The 17,821-nt window shown below is 36.5% G+C and overlaps 2 protein-coding genes and 1 long non-coding RNA gene across 4 annotated transcripts; 1 reads left to right on the top strand and 2 right to left on the bottom strand.

Moving 5' to 3' along the window:
• Window positions 497-2,672, top strand: LOC109708418. The gene is made up of 2 exons (XR_002215723.1): window positions 497-775; window positions 2,294-2,672. It is a non-coding gene; the product is annotated as an uncharacterized LOC109708418 (long non-coding RNA).
• Window positions 7,903-8,807, bottom strand: LOC109708487. The gene has a single exon (XM_020230256.1). It carries the CDS (start codon window positions 8,713-8,715, stop codon window positions 7,918-7,920), a length of 798 nt encoding a protein of 265 aa, XP_020085845.1. The 5' UTR covers window positions 8,716-8,807; the 3' UTR covers window positions 7,903-7,917.
• LOC109708944 lies at window positions 10,591-16,686 on the bottom strand (the record flags this gene model as incomplete). Of its 2 annotated transcripts, XR_002215849.1 has the most annotated exon segments (4): window positions 10,591-10,899; window positions 10,983-11,858; window positions 15,160-15,347; window positions 16,566-16,686. XR_002215849.1 is itself a non-coding variant. In XM_020230904.1 (3 exon segments), coding segments are annotated over 3 exon segments (921 nt in total), but the record flags the coding sequence as incomplete, so codon positions are not given.

Genomic DNA, 17,821 nt, shown 5'->3' with positions numbered 1-17,821 from the left:
CTCATTGATTTTTGTTTTTGTTTAAGCTTTACTCCATTTTCTTTTATCTTTTTTGGGTTCATCAAAACTAATATTATATTGTAATTAAACTCTATTTATTACTAAATTGCCTACAACTTTTATCTTAAAATTTTTTAAACTAATAATAATAATAAATAGCAAGTTTAAAGAAGTAATCAACTTTTTTTTTACTAAAAATTTATTTCCATTTTTGTAAACACCTATAATGGTGGCACCTACATTTACTTGTATATATAGACATTATTTTTCGTTTCATAATTCAACCCGTCTAAAAAATCCCGCAAAACTACACTTTTGGTAGTCAAATTTTACTACCCGTACACTTTCATCCTCAAACTTTAATTTTTTATAACTTTCAAATTAAACTTTTTAAATTATTATTATTAGATTCTATCGGTAAATTTAGTTATAATACTTATCATATTATCTATTACAACACAATCAAATCAATATTATATTACGATCCATCACTATTTAACAAATAAAATTAAATTCTGAAACTTTGATTGCAATATTTTAAAAAATTTGAGCTAAAAATCACAATAAATTAAAGTTGGAGGACTAAAGAGCGATCGTCTTCAAAGTCCGAGGACTAAAAGTCCAATTTTGCCTATCACGAGCTCACTGAATCCTAGCCTTTGGATCATGATACGCGCACACCGTAACTCGTTTCGCGTGTTCGGCGTCCGCATAGAGAGGCCGCATCCGCAATGAGGAGGCGCGTCTCCTTCCCCATGGTGGTTGGTGCGATCGTGTGAGCTCTCCTCATCACCTTCTAAATCCCCAATTTTTTTTTTCTTTTTTATATCAGTAATTGCAAATTCTAGGATCTGGATATTAGCATTTTTTGATGATTTTAGTGTAATTTTTTGCTCTAATTTACCTTGCTATTTTTTTTTTTGTTGGATTGTGTTCTTTAATCTGGGTTTGTGTGGAAATGGGTTGTGGAGATCAAAAATTGGGGAAAAATTCATATTTTTTTGATGGAGTTTAAGGGTACTCATAATCTCTCTCTCTTTCCCCTTTTTTAAAAAAAATGAGTTTTAAAGACGGATTTTTGAGCTGTTAATTTGTAGAAAGTGTGTATATTTTTAGTTAATTTTATGACTGGGGTTTGAATCATGTTAACGATATTCATGATGAATAGATGTAAAGCCCTCTAAGAAAAAAAAATTAAACACAAGAGTAATGTAATCAGATGTAATTGATCAACAGTAGTAAAACCCTAATTGTAGAAAAGATTCAGTTCCGATGATTGATTCAGAAATTTATCTTCCTCTGATTGAAGCTAAAATTGATTTCGGCTGCGAGAGAATAAGATGCTCCCCATTGTCAGTAACAAAACCAAAATATTAACTTCTGTGCTTCTCTTGGAATAAAAAACCGAACGCATCGTCAGTAAAATTCAGGTGTTGGCATCCGTTGTGTGATGAGAGAATGTGAATTAATGGTTTCCTTTTTTTGGTTTAGAATAAAATTGTGCAACTAGGTTCTGCGAAAGATCCTTTTCACACTTTTTAATGTCAATTTGCTAAAAGAGATCTTTAAGATTATTCACGTATTTGATCATTTGTAATGGTCTGATGTTTGTAATCGGAATGGCCTTGAAACAACTAATCCTGTGGGCAACTTATGGTCGCTAGGAACATTGGTTATGGAATCTTGCGTCGTGATGATTGCGTATCGTTTCAACTTTCCCGTTCTGTTGTAGCTTGATTTTATTAACGGAGCTGTATCTGCTCTGATAAATGATTGTTTGGCCTAGTTTCTGGAACAATATTTGTACTGGAGAAGTTGAAGCAGGTATTTGGCAAACAAATCAGTCTGCAACTTGTGCTGTGGGGTGAAGCTGTTCGGTCATGGTGAATACAAATTTGAGAACGCACCGCACTGCACCACACTATGATCGGCAAAAGCTCGAATTATGGAGTTATTGCACACGAGGGTGCGCTCGCTGGACACACCTCCTCACTGCGAAAATAAGCATCTAAATGGGCTGCTTATATGTGGAGGGCCGCACCGCACCCAAAAAGATGAGCCAATCGAGGCTTTAGTGACCTTATCACTGTTTCACTGAGCAGCTTTATTTAGACTAAAATTCCTTTAGAAGCTCCATCTAGGCCAAACAAGTCCTACATTCTCAAAAACTGATATAATGATTATAATATTTGTGGTCATAGTTGCAGAATAATCTCATTTTTCTTTCTTTTTTTCCCCCTTTTCTAACATGTGAACTCACTGCTTATTCCGGAACAAACTACAATTATTGTAGGATTGGAGTAGTTTCTGGGAATGTGATATTTGGACCTCCTCTCGAGAAATATTGGATGAAGAAGCTGCAGGAAGAGGCAGCGGCGAAAGAGGGGGGCACCGATAATACAAGTTGAGAAGATGCTGTACAAATCATTGCGAGGAAATGTCATGAGAGTTGAAAATTTTTGGATGATACTATCAAGTAATAATAGAACAAAATTTGTAAGGTGTGTTTGATTTTGTTGTTTACTTTGGATCTGGAGCTATTCACAGCTTGTTTTAGAGTTCTACTTCCCATTACTGGGTTGCTTTTGTAGACAGCAGGGGCAAGTGGTTTGAATGTAGTGTTCAAGCTGATTTGTTGGTTAATACAATGATTTTAGTTTCTGTTTTTGGTATTTCTCTTATCAGGAAGTAAAGTAGGTCACATTGAACTGATAATTGCAGCATATTCTTGTGGAAACAAACAATAGAAGGCTGTGCCTTCTTTTTGTAGTTTGCGTACATGTGTTAAGGCCTAAGGCCTAATTGGCAGAAGTGCTATTTAAGTAAAGCTTCTCGGAGAAGTGCGAATAGTTTTTTAATTAAAATTTGTCTTGTAGTTTTTGCGTGCAAGCAGATTATACAGCTCTTTACAGCTCGAAGTACGTAATTCCAGGCTTTTTTGATTTTTTTAGATTTTTGTTGCTAGGCTGCTAAAAATATCAATTATCGTTATCATATAAAAAAAAAATGTGCATATAAATGCCAAATACAGTATTTTAATTAGTACGAAGGTAATCCGGAAAAGCGTTTACAATAGTGTGTATTTGTATTAATCCAAATGCTGTGTTTGATATGTTATTATTAGTAGGATGTATGGATAAATGTTCGCATAATGAAAGGGATGCTAGCTCAACATGGAGAGGTCGCTTTGCATGCGGGAGGTACAGGGTTCGATCCCTGCATCTCATACACTCATTTTCATTTATCTGGCTTAGGCCAGTTTTTATCATTTAAGATTTCTGGCCTTAGCAGTTTTTTCATTTAGATTTTTTAAAATATTATTTTTTTTATTTCAGATGGTTGATTTAGCGGTTGACTTTATTTTTATAAGAATGGCGAAAATATTATGCTTTATGTAAAAAATACAGAACATATGCCAATATATTTTTATCCACTCTATTTATATTTATACGTCATGAGGCTATCAAAATACATCTTCTTTATACTTCTTACAAACATGATTAACATTTCTGATCGAAAAATTTTAGTGGCTATATCACCACTTTTTAATAGATTTTATTTTCATCGTTAAAAATTATTGATTTTCAATCCTTCGATCATTAGGTAAATGATATCAAAAAATTTCACAAAAACTTTATTTGTCTAAAAGACTTTCAAATATCCTAAATCAAGTCTTAACGGAAGCGAAATCGTCGTTCGAAATTTAATTAATCTGAGAACGGTCAGTGAAGCACGGAAGGCTCATGCTTCTGATGAGCCACAGCGCCTACTCAACAGCCAGCAAAAAAAAAAAAGAAAAAGGAAAAAAAGGTAAAAAACTTTAAAGTTTCACAGTATATAAATAATTTTTTTAAAATTTATTTATATTTATAATTATTTGCAAGTTTAATTTCAATCTAATTTTACTTTAGGTGAACAAAGCTGCTATATGATTGAGAAGTAGGTTCGAATCACACTGGTCGGGATTCACTCTCATCAGAATCAAGAGCGGATAATCAATTTGTAGATCTAGCACTCAATGTTTTTATCGAATTAGAATAAATGAAAAACAATGTCCGAAAGGAAAGAAACAAGGATGTTGAAGCACGGCATGGGGTCACAGATGACATACTAATGGAATTTAGCGGAATCTGTAACTGTACAATTCGAACTCTCCAGTGAGATTCGATAATCCTTCCTGAGGATTATTGGCACTGATAAGATTCAACAATTCCAACTGCGCATCCTCAATATCTCGATATTTCAATAATTTCTCATTAATCGAGCACATCACTTCTACGTCTTATATATACTAGCTCGGTGTGGCCAATTGATTTAAGTTCTGTATTGAAAAAACACCATTCATGCCAAGTCATATCGACATATACAACAAGAGAAACGCTTGTAATAATTAATGCAAATCAACCTTCAGACTTTTTTATGATGCATGATCAAGCAGGAGTTGTCATCGCTTGTTTCGGAGTGGAATTCATTGATACGGTACATGATGCAAAGGAGACGGGAAATGAAGGATAGTACCGTAGAAAGATTGTACAAGTAGGCTCAGTAAGGCCTTTTATGTACAAACATCTGCTAGTCCAAACAACGAGCAGCGAATGAAACTTGAAGCATGGAAGGATATAATAGACCAAGAAGATACCTCACATAAGAGTACGGCAAGATCATTGGCTACGCCACATCGATATCTTCGATATCTGACCAATCATTGGCTTGTTAGGTCTGTGGAGACCTTTATCACTGAACCCCTCTTGACGTATGTACTAGAAACGTCCAAATTAGGCGCTGTTCTTGAAATAATTCTGCAGTTGTCTTGTATTCCTCCTCTAAAATCGGTTGAGGTCATTTCCTTATTCCCTAATATTGAGAATAGAAGCGCGCTTCATGCTGTTTAGATATTCACAGGTCTCTTCTGTCTTGAACAGTCATGCGCCATGTCCTTATCCTTTATGCACAAGAGATTACATTGATGTCGCAATAGGTCAAAATCCTTGCCTACTTTCAGTTGATAAATTCTTCTTTGATTATGGACCTTGTGACAATTTACTTCAGAAGTATTCAAAGGATGCTTTTAAGGTGTACAACTCTTCGTGAAGATTGAAGGTTTTTCTGTATAATGATTCTCTTTTGGGTGTGTTAACAGCAATATGAGTTTTCTTCGGTGGGAGGAATTAACATTCTCTTTTGTAGAGAGGGGGTTCTTTACATTCTCTGAGTTATTGGCTTTGCGTCCGAATAATGCGGATGGTTGACCGCAATTCTCTCTGCTTTTACTATTTGTGGGAAAAGCAAAAAAAATAGCGCAAACTTAAAGAAACAGGTTTGCACCGCTAGTCCCAAAACTTTTAATGCAAGTCGAACTATCCGTGGGATGCAAAAAGTCGAACATTTGAATCCCAAAGTTCTAAGATGCTTCACTTTTTTCCTGCGCTCAGGAGGAACAAATTATTGCATTGTATCCTTGTATCTTGCTACATCCATATACAAAGCATCCTCAAGCCATTGACATCTTATAATCAATCTGAGCCATCCATTTAAAAAAAGCTCTGTTTTCCTACTTAAACATTTAGATGGTTGATTGAAAAGTATTGGGCATGGATTAAGCGCAACGGTATTTGTGCTGCCTATTGTACCATGAACGAAGTGAGGCAATGATTATATTCTAAAACATATGAGAGTAAAGCACTCGACAAGTTTAGAAGGTGTCTGAATGTCGTTAGTTTGGGAAGTTATTGAAACTTGAATATTGTTAAGGCATTGTATTGTAAATTTAACCAAGGTAACGGTCAAACAGCCTGTCCATCCCTACTGTCTGAAAATAGCTTCTTACATGAAGTTGGGCGTATTACGGAGAGGAAGCAGGGACTCTTTCTAGAAGAGTTAATACAAAGAACACTATCTAAAATGCGTGCCAATTCTCGAGAGAGAAGTGAAGATAATTTGGCCAAGTTGATTTCATATGCAAGGTACAATTTGTGACTTCAACCTGCCTTCTTTTTCAGAGAAAGAATTTACTCAATATGATTATTGAAGACAGATGTAAATTCTGCCTATAATGACTACAATGTCTTTTTCTTCATATTGTTTTGTCCTAGGACAATGAAATTCCGTAGCCTTTTAGTTCATGTAATAAATGTGAAAACAAAGTGATAAGGGAAGCAGAACAAATTGTGCCATATGTCAAGGAGATATAATGCTTGAAAACCTGTCATTCAGTAACTGTAGGTTTGGCTATTTGATTGTACAATTATAGTTAGACATTGCAACATGTTGAAAACAGCGCAATCTGAAAACTATGGAGTCAATTTTCTGCTTTAAAAAAGCCATGGGTTTGGTTTTTAATCCAGAATTTTGCATACAAAAATTAGCTTTTGCAGATTATTTGCATGCTTTTTTTGTCGAAGCTTAAATATTGACATAGATGAGCATGCATACAACGAGATGAAATGTAGCGCAGAGTAAATCCCATTCCAGTACAATTGGGAAAAGATATATGTGAGCAGGAATGGTAATGATATAATGTCTGTATAGAAGCAAAAATGGCTGACAAAGAAAAATATGCATGAAAGAAGGAAAAAGTTAATCAGAAAGGCAGGAATTAGCCACGGTGTTGAGAGAGAATTCAGCGTATGGTTTTGAGTCTAGAGTGCAGAAGCACAAAATAGATCTTCCGAAGAAGTTTTTCAGACAATGACTTGGGCATTCAGCTAGAGTCAAAGCAGTATTTAGGAACAGTGTTCTTAGCCAATGCATGCTCTTGCTTGAGCTTCAGACATTTTCAATCTCCTGGACCAAAAATCGAAAATGATGTAAAGGAGATATTAAGGTGGTCAGACAATAAGATAAAATATGTTTAACTTATGACTTATGCAGGACTGTTCAGTTCTTATTTAAAAAAAATGTTTGAATATATTACTTCCTAGTTAACTCAGAATTGGTTGGGCAAAATATACAGATGATGGAAGTTACAAACAGATACAATAAGGTTACGTATATCACAGTATTCTTAGGAACATATACAAATTCATCTATTCTCGGCCTGACCCGATATATACTAGTCAGTTTAGATGACTAGATCTAAAAGAGAAAGCAAAAGCGAGATCGAGAACAAAAAAGAAAATATACTAATCTATCTTACAGCTATCAAAAGGAAAATGATACTACTATAGTGCGTCTTGTAGGAATGAAGGAATCTCAAACTATTGCATGCCTCCAAAAGGACAACAAGAGTACTCGGTTTTCAACAAGCTCTTAACTATGCAAGAGATCGTTTTACACCTTGATATCTAATTATTATAATAGATTAGATGGATAAATTAATAATGTACTAGTAGCTATTTTGCTATAGTTTAAGGGTTAGTGATAAGTGCGTCCCTAAGGTTTAGTGGTTCCCATTAGGGTTGACAAGTGGCGGTTGGTTTGTTAGTTACAGGATTAGTAATTGATTTAAAGTGTAGTTATGAACGGTTAAAAAATCAATAGCAAAGGACCAGAATAAGTATAATTGAGTATACACCTCATTTTATCTCTCCTCTCTCTAAGTATTATATGATCATAGTTGAGGAGAATGGCTATAAGTTACCCATGCATCCATGTGCATAAAGACAAGTAAATGCTAATGAGGATTGCATCAAATGTGAGGGGATGTTCATTAGTTTATCTCTCTCTGTTACAATTTGGATTATGGCGCCACAATGTGATCCTTAAGATGAACCCACAAGGCGAAATTTTTGTTGTAAGTTGTAAGAATTTAAACCTCATGATTCATGATAATAATATATAGCTGAGACTAATAATTTAAGGTGAGATAAAATGAGTTTCCCTTCTCACTTTAATTAACTGATAGAGAACTGATGCCTAGGGTTAGAAAAAAGAAGTAATCAGAAAAGAAGAATGTTCCAAATTGTAATCTATTGGAAATTAAGAACCTGAATTAAACACTCGAGCAAGAATTACATGAACAACATCACAAATCCAAAAAATTATCAGGATCGAAGGCATACCATTAGAATCCTCATCGTCCCCAAACGCCGGGAAATCGATCCACGTCTCTGGATGCATCGAGATGTTTCTAGCAAAGACCAGAACCTCCTCGGTTACCCCCACACCTCGCAACTTGATCTTCTCCACTTCCCCCAGCTCCTCCCCTTCATAATCGTCCCCATCCCCTTCCTCTTCCTCCTCCTGCGATCCGAATTGTATAATCGACGACGCGATCTTCGAGATCTCCGACACGGCCTTGGCGTTCGACAGCATCGAGATCCCGCTCCGGAACTTCCCGCCGATCTCCGCGAAGTCGCTCCGTATCCCTGCCAATCTCGGGGACTCCGCCGCCACCACCTCCGACTCCGCCGCCGCCGCCGCAGGCTCCGGCGAGGGATTAGGGTTCGGATGGGAAGGAGGAGATGGAGGGGGGGCGAGGAAGGAGGCGACGCCCCAGAATTGGCGGGCTAGGGTTACGGTGAGCTCGGAGAGGTCGTCCTTGACGCCACGGGAGGGGGTATCCGGTGCTTCTTCATCGTCGTCCTCTCTACTTCCCTCGCCTCCTTCTCCTCCTCCATGTGGGTGTGGTGGTGGTGATCGCTCGTCATGGCGGTGGTGGGGATCGGTCGGTGGTGCCTCGGCCTCCTCCTCTTCCTCCTCCTCCTCCTCCTCCTCGTCGCCATGAGCAGCGGCGGAGATGAGAGAGTTCACGAGGGACTTGGCAAACCATGACATCGTGACCCCAACGCTCCTCCACAGCGCGTGAGCGTGTAGGTGGGAGTGGGGATGGGGGAGTGGGTCTTCTTATCGACTCTAAACTCTCAAGTACACTGTTTTGATTGCTTTTTTATTTCTTTATTTTTTATCAAATAATAATTCCATTAATTTGGGGAACATCTGCTTAGATGTAGTTAAGAATACAGTATAATTAAAAATACATGTAATAGAAAATATAGTAGTTGTAACTATATGCATACTGTTTAATTGGATATAGTATAAAATATTACAATTATAAATAATTTATTTAGTTGCATGCAGTCGAGAAATAATTTTTTAAAAGTTTATTATTTTATATATATGATGATGAGATTATCTTCATGGTGCGTTTGGTTCGCGCTATTTTTTTAAGATTCCTAATAATCCAATAGTAATAAAAAAATATAACGGTATTTGGCTAAACACACTAAGTAATCTAATTGGTAATATTGTATTTTACTTAGGAATGAGATTCATCCCAAAGTACTAATCTCATTCTCTTGATGGAGGGTGAGTATCTCATATTAATGGATTGGGATAATTATAATGTATCTAATCTTTTTATTTCTCCCTACCCGCCAGCTAATTGGTATTATTTTCCTTTACACTCTAACCTCATTATCTCTCTCTAAACTTATCTTTTTCTTTTTAAATTTCAACTCTTTTTCTCTTTCTAAGCTAAACTTTTCCTTCCCCTCTTTTTCTAAAACCTTAACTCTCTCACTCCCTCAAATCTCGACTTTATTTCTCTTTTTGTTTCTTTAATTATGCTCTCTCTCTCTAACCTACTTTCTCTCTCCTTTTTTCTAAAAAGATATTGAAATTTTTTGTCGCATTATCTAAAATTAATTAAAGAAATAAATAAATTAATTGTATAGTTTTTGTAATCTTAAATAACATGATTAAATAATATAACCGTACGAACCAAACACAAGAATGTCATATTTTTAGTAATAGGATGAATAGGAATAAGATTCTCGGACATCTTTTTATTCCTAGTAATCTTTCATAGAGCGAACCAAACGCGCCCTCAATGTAAAAAATATATATTTTTTAAAGAAATACGGATATCTTTTGTTTAAAATTATTTTCTTAAATTACTGTAGTTGAAACTGCGGCCAATTTGGGCGTAGTTCCAACTGCTCCAGTTGGTCCTCCTCTTGCAATTTCTACTGCAGCAATTAAAGTTAAATATATTAAACCAAACACTGAATTTATATTTGCATGCAGTTTTTTTTTTGAGAGAAAGGTAACAAGCTAGCTGCTTCATTCATTAAGTAAAATGAATTAGGCGAACAAAATGGAGGCAGCTAAGGCCTCCTTGAGAGTCTGCAGCAAAAAAAAAAANCATTTCTGATCGAAAATTTTAGTGCTATATCACCACTTTTTATAGGATTTTTATTTTCATCCGTTAAAAATTATTGATTTTGAATCCCTTCGATCACTAGGTAAATGATATCAAAAAATCACAAAAATTATTTTCTAAAAACTTCAAATATCCTAAATCAAGTCTAACGGAACCGATCGTCGATTCGAAAATTTCATCATCGAAAACGGCTCAGGAGCACGGAGGCCTCCATGCTTCTGAGAGCACAGCAGCCCTACTCAACAGCCAAGCCAAAAAAAAAAAAGAAAAAGAAAAAAAAAGGTAAAAAAACTTTAATTTCACAGCTATATAAATAATTTTTTTAAAATTTATTTGATTTCTAATTTATGCAAAAGTTTAATTCAATCTAAATTTTACCTTAGGTGAAACAAACAAGCTGCATATGATTGAGAAGTAGGTTCGAATCACGAGGTCGAGGAATACACCTCTCCATCAGAATACAAGAGCGGTATACAATTTGTAGAATCTAGCACTCAAAATTGTATCGAATAGAATAAGATGAAAAAACAATGTCCGAAAGGAAAGAAACAAGGATTTTAGCAACGGCATGGGTCACAATGACTACAATGGGAATTAGCGAATCTGATACTGTACAATCCAACCTCTCCAGTGAGATTCGATAATCCCCTTCCTGTAGGATTATTGGCCTGATAAGATTCAACAATTCCAACCTCGCGCATCCTCAATATCTCGATATTCAATAAATTCTCATTCTCGAGCAACATCACTCTCTCGTCTTATCTCATCCTACTCGGTGGCCATTGATTTAACTAGTTCTGATTGAAAAAACACATCACTGCAAAGTCATATCGACATCATACAACAAGAAAACTGCTGTAATAATTAATGCAAATACAACCTTCAGCTTTTTTATGATGCCATGATCAAGACAGGTTGTCATCAGCTTGTTCGAGTGGAATTCATTGACTCGTGCATGATGCAAAGGAGAACGGGAAATAAACATAAGTACCGTAGAAAGATGTACAGTAGCTCATGAGGCCTTTTATGTACAAAACATCTGCTAGTCCAAACAAACTCGAGCAGCAGAATAAAACTAGAAGCATGGAGAGATATAATAGACCAACGAAGCATACCTCGCAATAAGATACGGCAGGATCATTGGCTACGCCACATCGATATCTTCGATATCTGACCAATCATTGCCTTCGGTAGTCTGTGGAGAACCTTTGTTCAACTGAACCCACCCTCTTGACGTATTTGTTCTAGAACCTTCCACATTAGGCGCTGTTCTTGAAATAATATCCCTGCCTTGTTCATTGTCTTCCTCCTCTAAATCGCTGAAGGATACATCTTCCTCATTCCCTAATATTGGAATAGAAGCGCCTCTCATGCTGTTTGATTCACCAGTCTCTTCTTCTTCGAACCAGTCATCGCCATCCTCTTCATCCTTTTGCAAGGATACATTTGATGTCGCAATAGGTAAATCCTTGCCCCTACTTTCAGTTGATAATTCTTCTTTGATTATGGACTTGTCGACAATTTTTACTTCAGAAGTTTCAACAGGATGCTTTTCGGTTACAACATCTTCGTGGATTGAAGGTTTTTCTGATATAATGACTTCTTTTTGGGTGGTTAAAGGCAATATGACTTTCTCTTCGGTGGGGGAGGAACTAACATTCTCTTTGTCAGAGGGGGGTTCTTTTACAATTCTCTGAGGTTTTGGCTTGGTCCGATGCGGCAGGTCTACCAGCAAATTCTCTCTGGCTTTTACTATCTGTTGGGAAAAGAAAAAAAAACATAGCGCAAACTAAAGAAACAAGAGTGTTGCACCGCTAGTCCCAAAACTTTTAATCAAGTTCCACTCTAGCGCTCAAAAAGTCGAACATTTGAAATCCCAAATCTAAGTGCTTCACTTTATTCCTCGGCTCAGAGAAAAAAATTATTGCATGTATCCATTGTATCTGTACATCCATATACAAAGCATCCATCAGCCATTGAACCCATCTCATATATCAATCCCTGCCATCCATTTAAAAAAGCCTTTTTCCTACTTAAACATTAGATGGTTGATTGAAAGTATGGGATGGATTAAGGGCAAACGGATTTGTGCTGCACTGAATGTACAAATGAACCAAGTGAGGCAATGATTATTTCTCTAAAACAATGAGTAAAGTAAAGCACTTCGACAAGTTTAGNAAATAAATTAATTGTATAGTTTTTGTAATCTTAAATAACATGATTAAATAATATAACCGTACGAACCAAACACAAGAATGTCATATTTTTAGTAATAGGATGAATAGGAATAAGATTCTCGGACATCTTTTTATTCCTAGTAATCTTTCATAGAGCGAACCAAACGCGCCCTCAATGTAAAAAATATATATTTTTTAAAGAAATACGGATATCTTTTGTTTAAAATTATTTTCTTAAATTACTGTAGTTGAAACTGCGGCCAATTTGGGCGTAGTTCCAACTGCTCCAGTTGGTCCTCCTCTTGCAATTTCTACTGCAGCAATTAAAGTTAAATATATTAAACCAAACACTGAATTTATATTTGCATGCAGTTTTTTTTTTGAGAGAAAGGTAACAAGCTAGCTGCTTCATTCATTAAGTAAAATGAATTAGGCGAACAAAATGGAGGCAGCTAAGGCCTCCTTGAGAGTCTGCAGCACGTACGAGAGCCTGAGAAGCATTGGGTCGCGCGTCGTTGAAGATAATATTATTGCGTTCCGCCCATATGACCCACCATATCGCCGCCAACTGGGTTNTAAACATTAGATGGTTGATTGAAAGTATGGGATGGATTAAGGGCAAACGGATTTGTGCTGCACTGAATGTACAAATGAACCAAGTGAGGCAATGATTATTTCTCTAAAACAATGAGTAAAGTAAAGCACTTCGACAAGTTTAGGGTGTTGAATGTCTTAGTTGAAAGATTACATTGAAACTTGATTTACTGTTAAGGCCTTGTATTGTAATTTAACCAAGGTAAACGGTCACAACAGTGTCCATCCTAACTTCTGAAATAGCTTCTCTACTGAAGTAGGGCGGTATTAACGGAGAAGAGAAGCACAACTATCTTTCTAGAAGAGCTTCTACAAAAGAACACTATCTAAAATGGGCCAATTCCAATCAAGAAAAATGAAAGAAATTTGGCCATTGATTCTCATATGCAAGGTACAATTGTGACATTCAACCCATGCCTTCTTTTTCAGAAGAAAGCAAATTTCAACTCCAATATGATTTTGAAGCATGTAAATTCTGCCATAATTGATACTGTTTTTCTTCTTATTGTTTTTCCCTAAAGAGAATGAATTCCCTAGCCTTTTAGTTCATTAATAAATTGAAAACAAAGTGCAAGGAAGCAAGAACAATGTGCTATATGTCAAGGAATATAATGCTTGAAACCTGTCTTTAGTAGTTGGCTATTTGACTTGTACAATTACTAGGTGCACATGCAACGTGTTGAAAAACCAGCAATCTGCAAACTATGGAGTCAAATTTTCTGCTTTAAAAAAAGCCATGGGTTTTTGAGTTTAACCAGAAATGCAAATTTTTGCAAGCTTTTTTTGTCGAAGCATTAAATATTGACATAGACAGAAGCTGCATACAACGATGAAATGATGCAATTAAATCCCCTTCCAGTACAAACTTGTGTGAGCAGAATGGTAATGATAATAAATAGTATTATAGAAAACAAAAATGGTGACAAAAAGAAAATATGCCATGAAAGAAGGAAAAAATTAATCAGAGGTCAGGAACTTACCTGAGGTGTTGAGAGAAGTTCAGCGTCATGTTTATTGAGTCTAGAGTGCAGAAGCACAAAATAGATCTTCCAGAAGCATTTTTCAGACATCTGAATTGGGCACAGCTCAGAGCTCAAAGCAGCTATTCTAGGAACAAGATGTTCTATAGCCAATGCATGCTCTTGTTGAGCTTCAGACATTTCAAAATCTGGCAAAAAATTGAACAGGATGTAAAGAAGATATTAAGGTGAGTCAGACATAAGCTAAAATATGTTAACTTATGACTTATGAGGACTGTTCATTCCTTTTAAAAAAAACTGTTCGAATATCTAACTCCTGGCTACAACTCAAATTTGTTGGCAACAATTACAATGATGAGAAGTTACAAAACAAGTACAAAAGGTTTCACATACATCACATATTCTTAGGAACAATACAATTCATTTATTCCTCCGGCTCTAGAGATATCACTAGCAAGTCTTAGAACTAGACTAGACTCTAAAAAGAAAGCAAAGAGCAACTAGAAGCACACAAAAAAGTTAAAATATCTAATCTATCTTCACCAACTATCAAAAGGCAAAACGATGAGTACTTAATGTGTCTTGATGGAATGAAGGAAATCTCAAACTTGCAACCTCCAAAAGGACAACAAAGGTTCACTGGTTCACAACTGTTAATATAGCAAGAGATCGTCCACTTGATATATATATATANCATTCAACCCATGCCTTCTTTTTCAGAAGAAAGCAAATTTCAACTCCAATATGATTTTGAAGCATGTAAATTCTGCCATAATTGATACACTGTTTTTCTTCTTATTGTTTTTCCCTAAAGAGAATGAATTCCCTAGCCTTTTAGTTCATTAATAAATTGAAAACAAAGTGAAAGGAAGCAAGAACAATGTGCCATATGTCAAGGAATATAATGCTTGAAACCTGTCTTCAGTAACTGTAGCAGTTTGGCTATTTGACTTGTACAATTACTAGGTGCACATGCAACATGTTGAAAAACCAGCAATCTGCAAACTATGGAGTCAAATTTTCTGCTTTAAAAAAAGCCATGGGTTTTTGAGTTTAACCAGAAATTTTGCATACAAAAATTAGCTTTCTGCAAATTTTTGCATGCTTTTTTTGTCGAAGCATTAAATATTGACATAGATGAAGCTGCATACAACGATGAAATGATGCAATTAAATCCCCTTCCAGTACAAACTTGTGTGAGCAGAATGGTAATGATAATAAATAGTATTATAGAAAACAAAAATGGCGACAAAAAGAAAATATGCCATGAAAGAAGGAAAAAATTAATCAGAGGTCAGGAACTTACCTGAGGTGTTGAGAGAAGTTCAGCGTCATGTTTATTGAGTCTAGAGTGCAGAAGCACAAAATAGATCTTCCAGAAGCATTTTTCAGACATCTGACTTGGGCACAGCTCAGAGCTCAAAGCAGCTATTCTAGGAACAAGATGTTCTATAGCCAATGCATGCTCTTGTTGAGCTTCAGACATTTCAAAATCTGGCAAAAAATCGAACAGGATGTAAAGGAGATATTAAGGTGAGTCAGACATAAGCTAAAATATGTTAACTTATGACTTATGAGGGACTGTTCATTCCTTTTAAAAAAAACTGTTTGAATATCTTACTCCTAGCTACAACTCAAATTGGTTGGCAACAATTACAATGATGAGAAGTTACAAAACAAGTACAAAAGGTTTCACGTATATCACATATTCTTAGGAACAATACAATTCATCTATTCCTCCGGCTCTGGAGATATCACTAGCAAGTCTTAGAACTAGACTAGACTCTAAAAGGAAAGCAAAAAGCGACTCGAAGCACACAAAAAAGTTAAAATATCTAATCTATCTTTACCAGCTATCAAAAGGCAAAATGATGACTACTTAGTGCGTCTTGGTGGAATGAAGGAAATCTCAAACTTGCAACCTCCAAAAGGACAACAAAGGTTCACTGGTTCACAACTCTTAATATAGCAAGAGATCGTCCACTTGATATATATATATATATATATAGAATTAGACTGGAATACAATTAATAGTACTAGAGCTATTTTGCTATCAAGTTAGGGTTAGTGATAGTGGTCCCCTAGGGTTTAGTGGTGGTCCCTTAGGGTTGAGTGGGCGGTTGGTTGAATAGTATGATCTAAAGGATAGAATTGATTAAAGTGTAGATATAACGGTTAAAAAATCAATAGCAAAAGAGCCCAAATAGTATTAATAGTATACCACCTCAACTCTCTCTCTCTCTCTCTCTTATATATATATCATAGTTGAGGAGAATGGCTATAAGTTACCCATGTATCCATGTGCATAAAGACAAGTAAATGTTAATGAGGATTGCATCAAATGTGAGGGGATGTTCATTAGTTTATCTCTCTCCGTTACAAATTTGGATTATGGCGCCACAATGTGATCCGTAAGATGAACCCACAAGGTGAAATTTTTGTTGTAAGTTGTAAGAATTTAAACCTCATGATTCATGATAATGATATATATCTGATACTAATAATTTAAGATGAGGTAAAATGAGTTTCCCTTCTCACTTCACGTAAACTGATAGAGAACTGATGTCTAGGGTTAGAAAAAAGAAGTAATCAGAAAAGAAGAATGTTCCAAATTGTAATCTATTGGAAATTAAGAACCTGAATTAAACACTCGAGCAAGAATTACATGAACAACATCACAAATCCAAAAAATTTTCAGGATCGAAGGCATACCATTAGAATCCTCATCGTCCCCAAACGCCGGGAAATCGATCCACGTCTCTGGATGCATCGAGATGTTTCTAGCAAAGACCAGAACCTCCTCGGTTACCCCCACACCTCGCAACTTGATCTTNCAAAAAAAAGCCCTTCTCAGTGTCTCGATGCGGTTCAGCACCCATTTTGGCGCTTTAAAAATAGCAAAGTAGAATAACGGGAGGTTCGATAACACAGAGTTAATGAGGACGGATCGTCCCCCGTAGGATAGCAGTTTTGCCTTCCAACCTTCGATTCGTGCCTCTATACGATTTACCAATGGCGCCCAGTCTTCCTTCCGAAGGGATTTGGTGTGGAGCGTCAGCCCCAAGTAGCGAAAAGGTAACTTGCTCACTCTACATCCCAAAATGTCCGCTAGTCTGATAGCTCTACTGGCGTTGTGGCCCAGGTAAATTAGTTCCGTCTTGTTCATATTTATCTTAAGTCCTGAGGCCCATTCAAATAATTTCCAGAGGAGTAACAGATTTCGCATTACCGCCTTCTTTGGTTCGGAAAAGAATAACGTGTCGTCCGCGTATTGTAGCAGCACTGTCTGACAGTTCCCGGTGGGTCCAATTCCTTGAAGTAAGTCGTTACTCTTAGCTGCTTCCGTCATTCTCGCGAGAGCGTCGGCCACTAGGATGAATAGATAGGGCGAGAGCGGATCACCCTGTCTAAGCCCCTTCTTTGTTTTCAGCCAGCCTGTCGGCGTACCATTTACCAATACCGCGATTTTGGCGTTACAGATACACTGTTCGATCCAGTTCCACCATTTCTCGGTAAAACCCAGTGACCTCAATATACTGTGTAGAAAAGTCCAACTTACGCTGTCGTAAGCTTTCTCGAAATCCACCTTAACGCTAACGCATTCCTTACCGGATTTTGCAGTCCAGTTAAGGAGTTCACTTGCAGTTACGAAAGAGTCCGCTAAAATGCGACCTTTCAGAAAGGCCGATTGAGATGGAGATATTATCGCCGGTAGAATGGACGCCAATCTGTTCGCCAACACTTTAGAAATAATCTTTTGAATTCCGTTCAAGAGACTTATCGGTCGGAAGTCTGAAACTTTGCACGCTCCTTCCTTTTTTGGGATTAAGCAGACGTATGAATAATCAGTTGGTGCCGTAACGAGCACATTATTTTGGAGATCTATGAATATGTTAAATATGTCATTCTTCACTGTCTCCCAGAATACTTGGAAAAATAAGAAAGGAAATCCATCGGGACCTGGGGCC

This window comes from Ananas comosus, linkage group 4 (assembly GCF_001540865.1).
Source record: "Ananas comosus cultivar F153 linkage group 4, ASM154086v1, whole genome shotgun sequence".
Lineage (NCBI taxonomy): Eukaryota > Viridiplantae > Streptophyta > Magnoliopsida > Poales > Bromeliaceae > Ananas > Ananas comosus.
The sequence above is the reverse complement of the archived record's forward strand: the minus strand, read 5'-3'. Positions and strand labels throughout refer to the sequence as shown.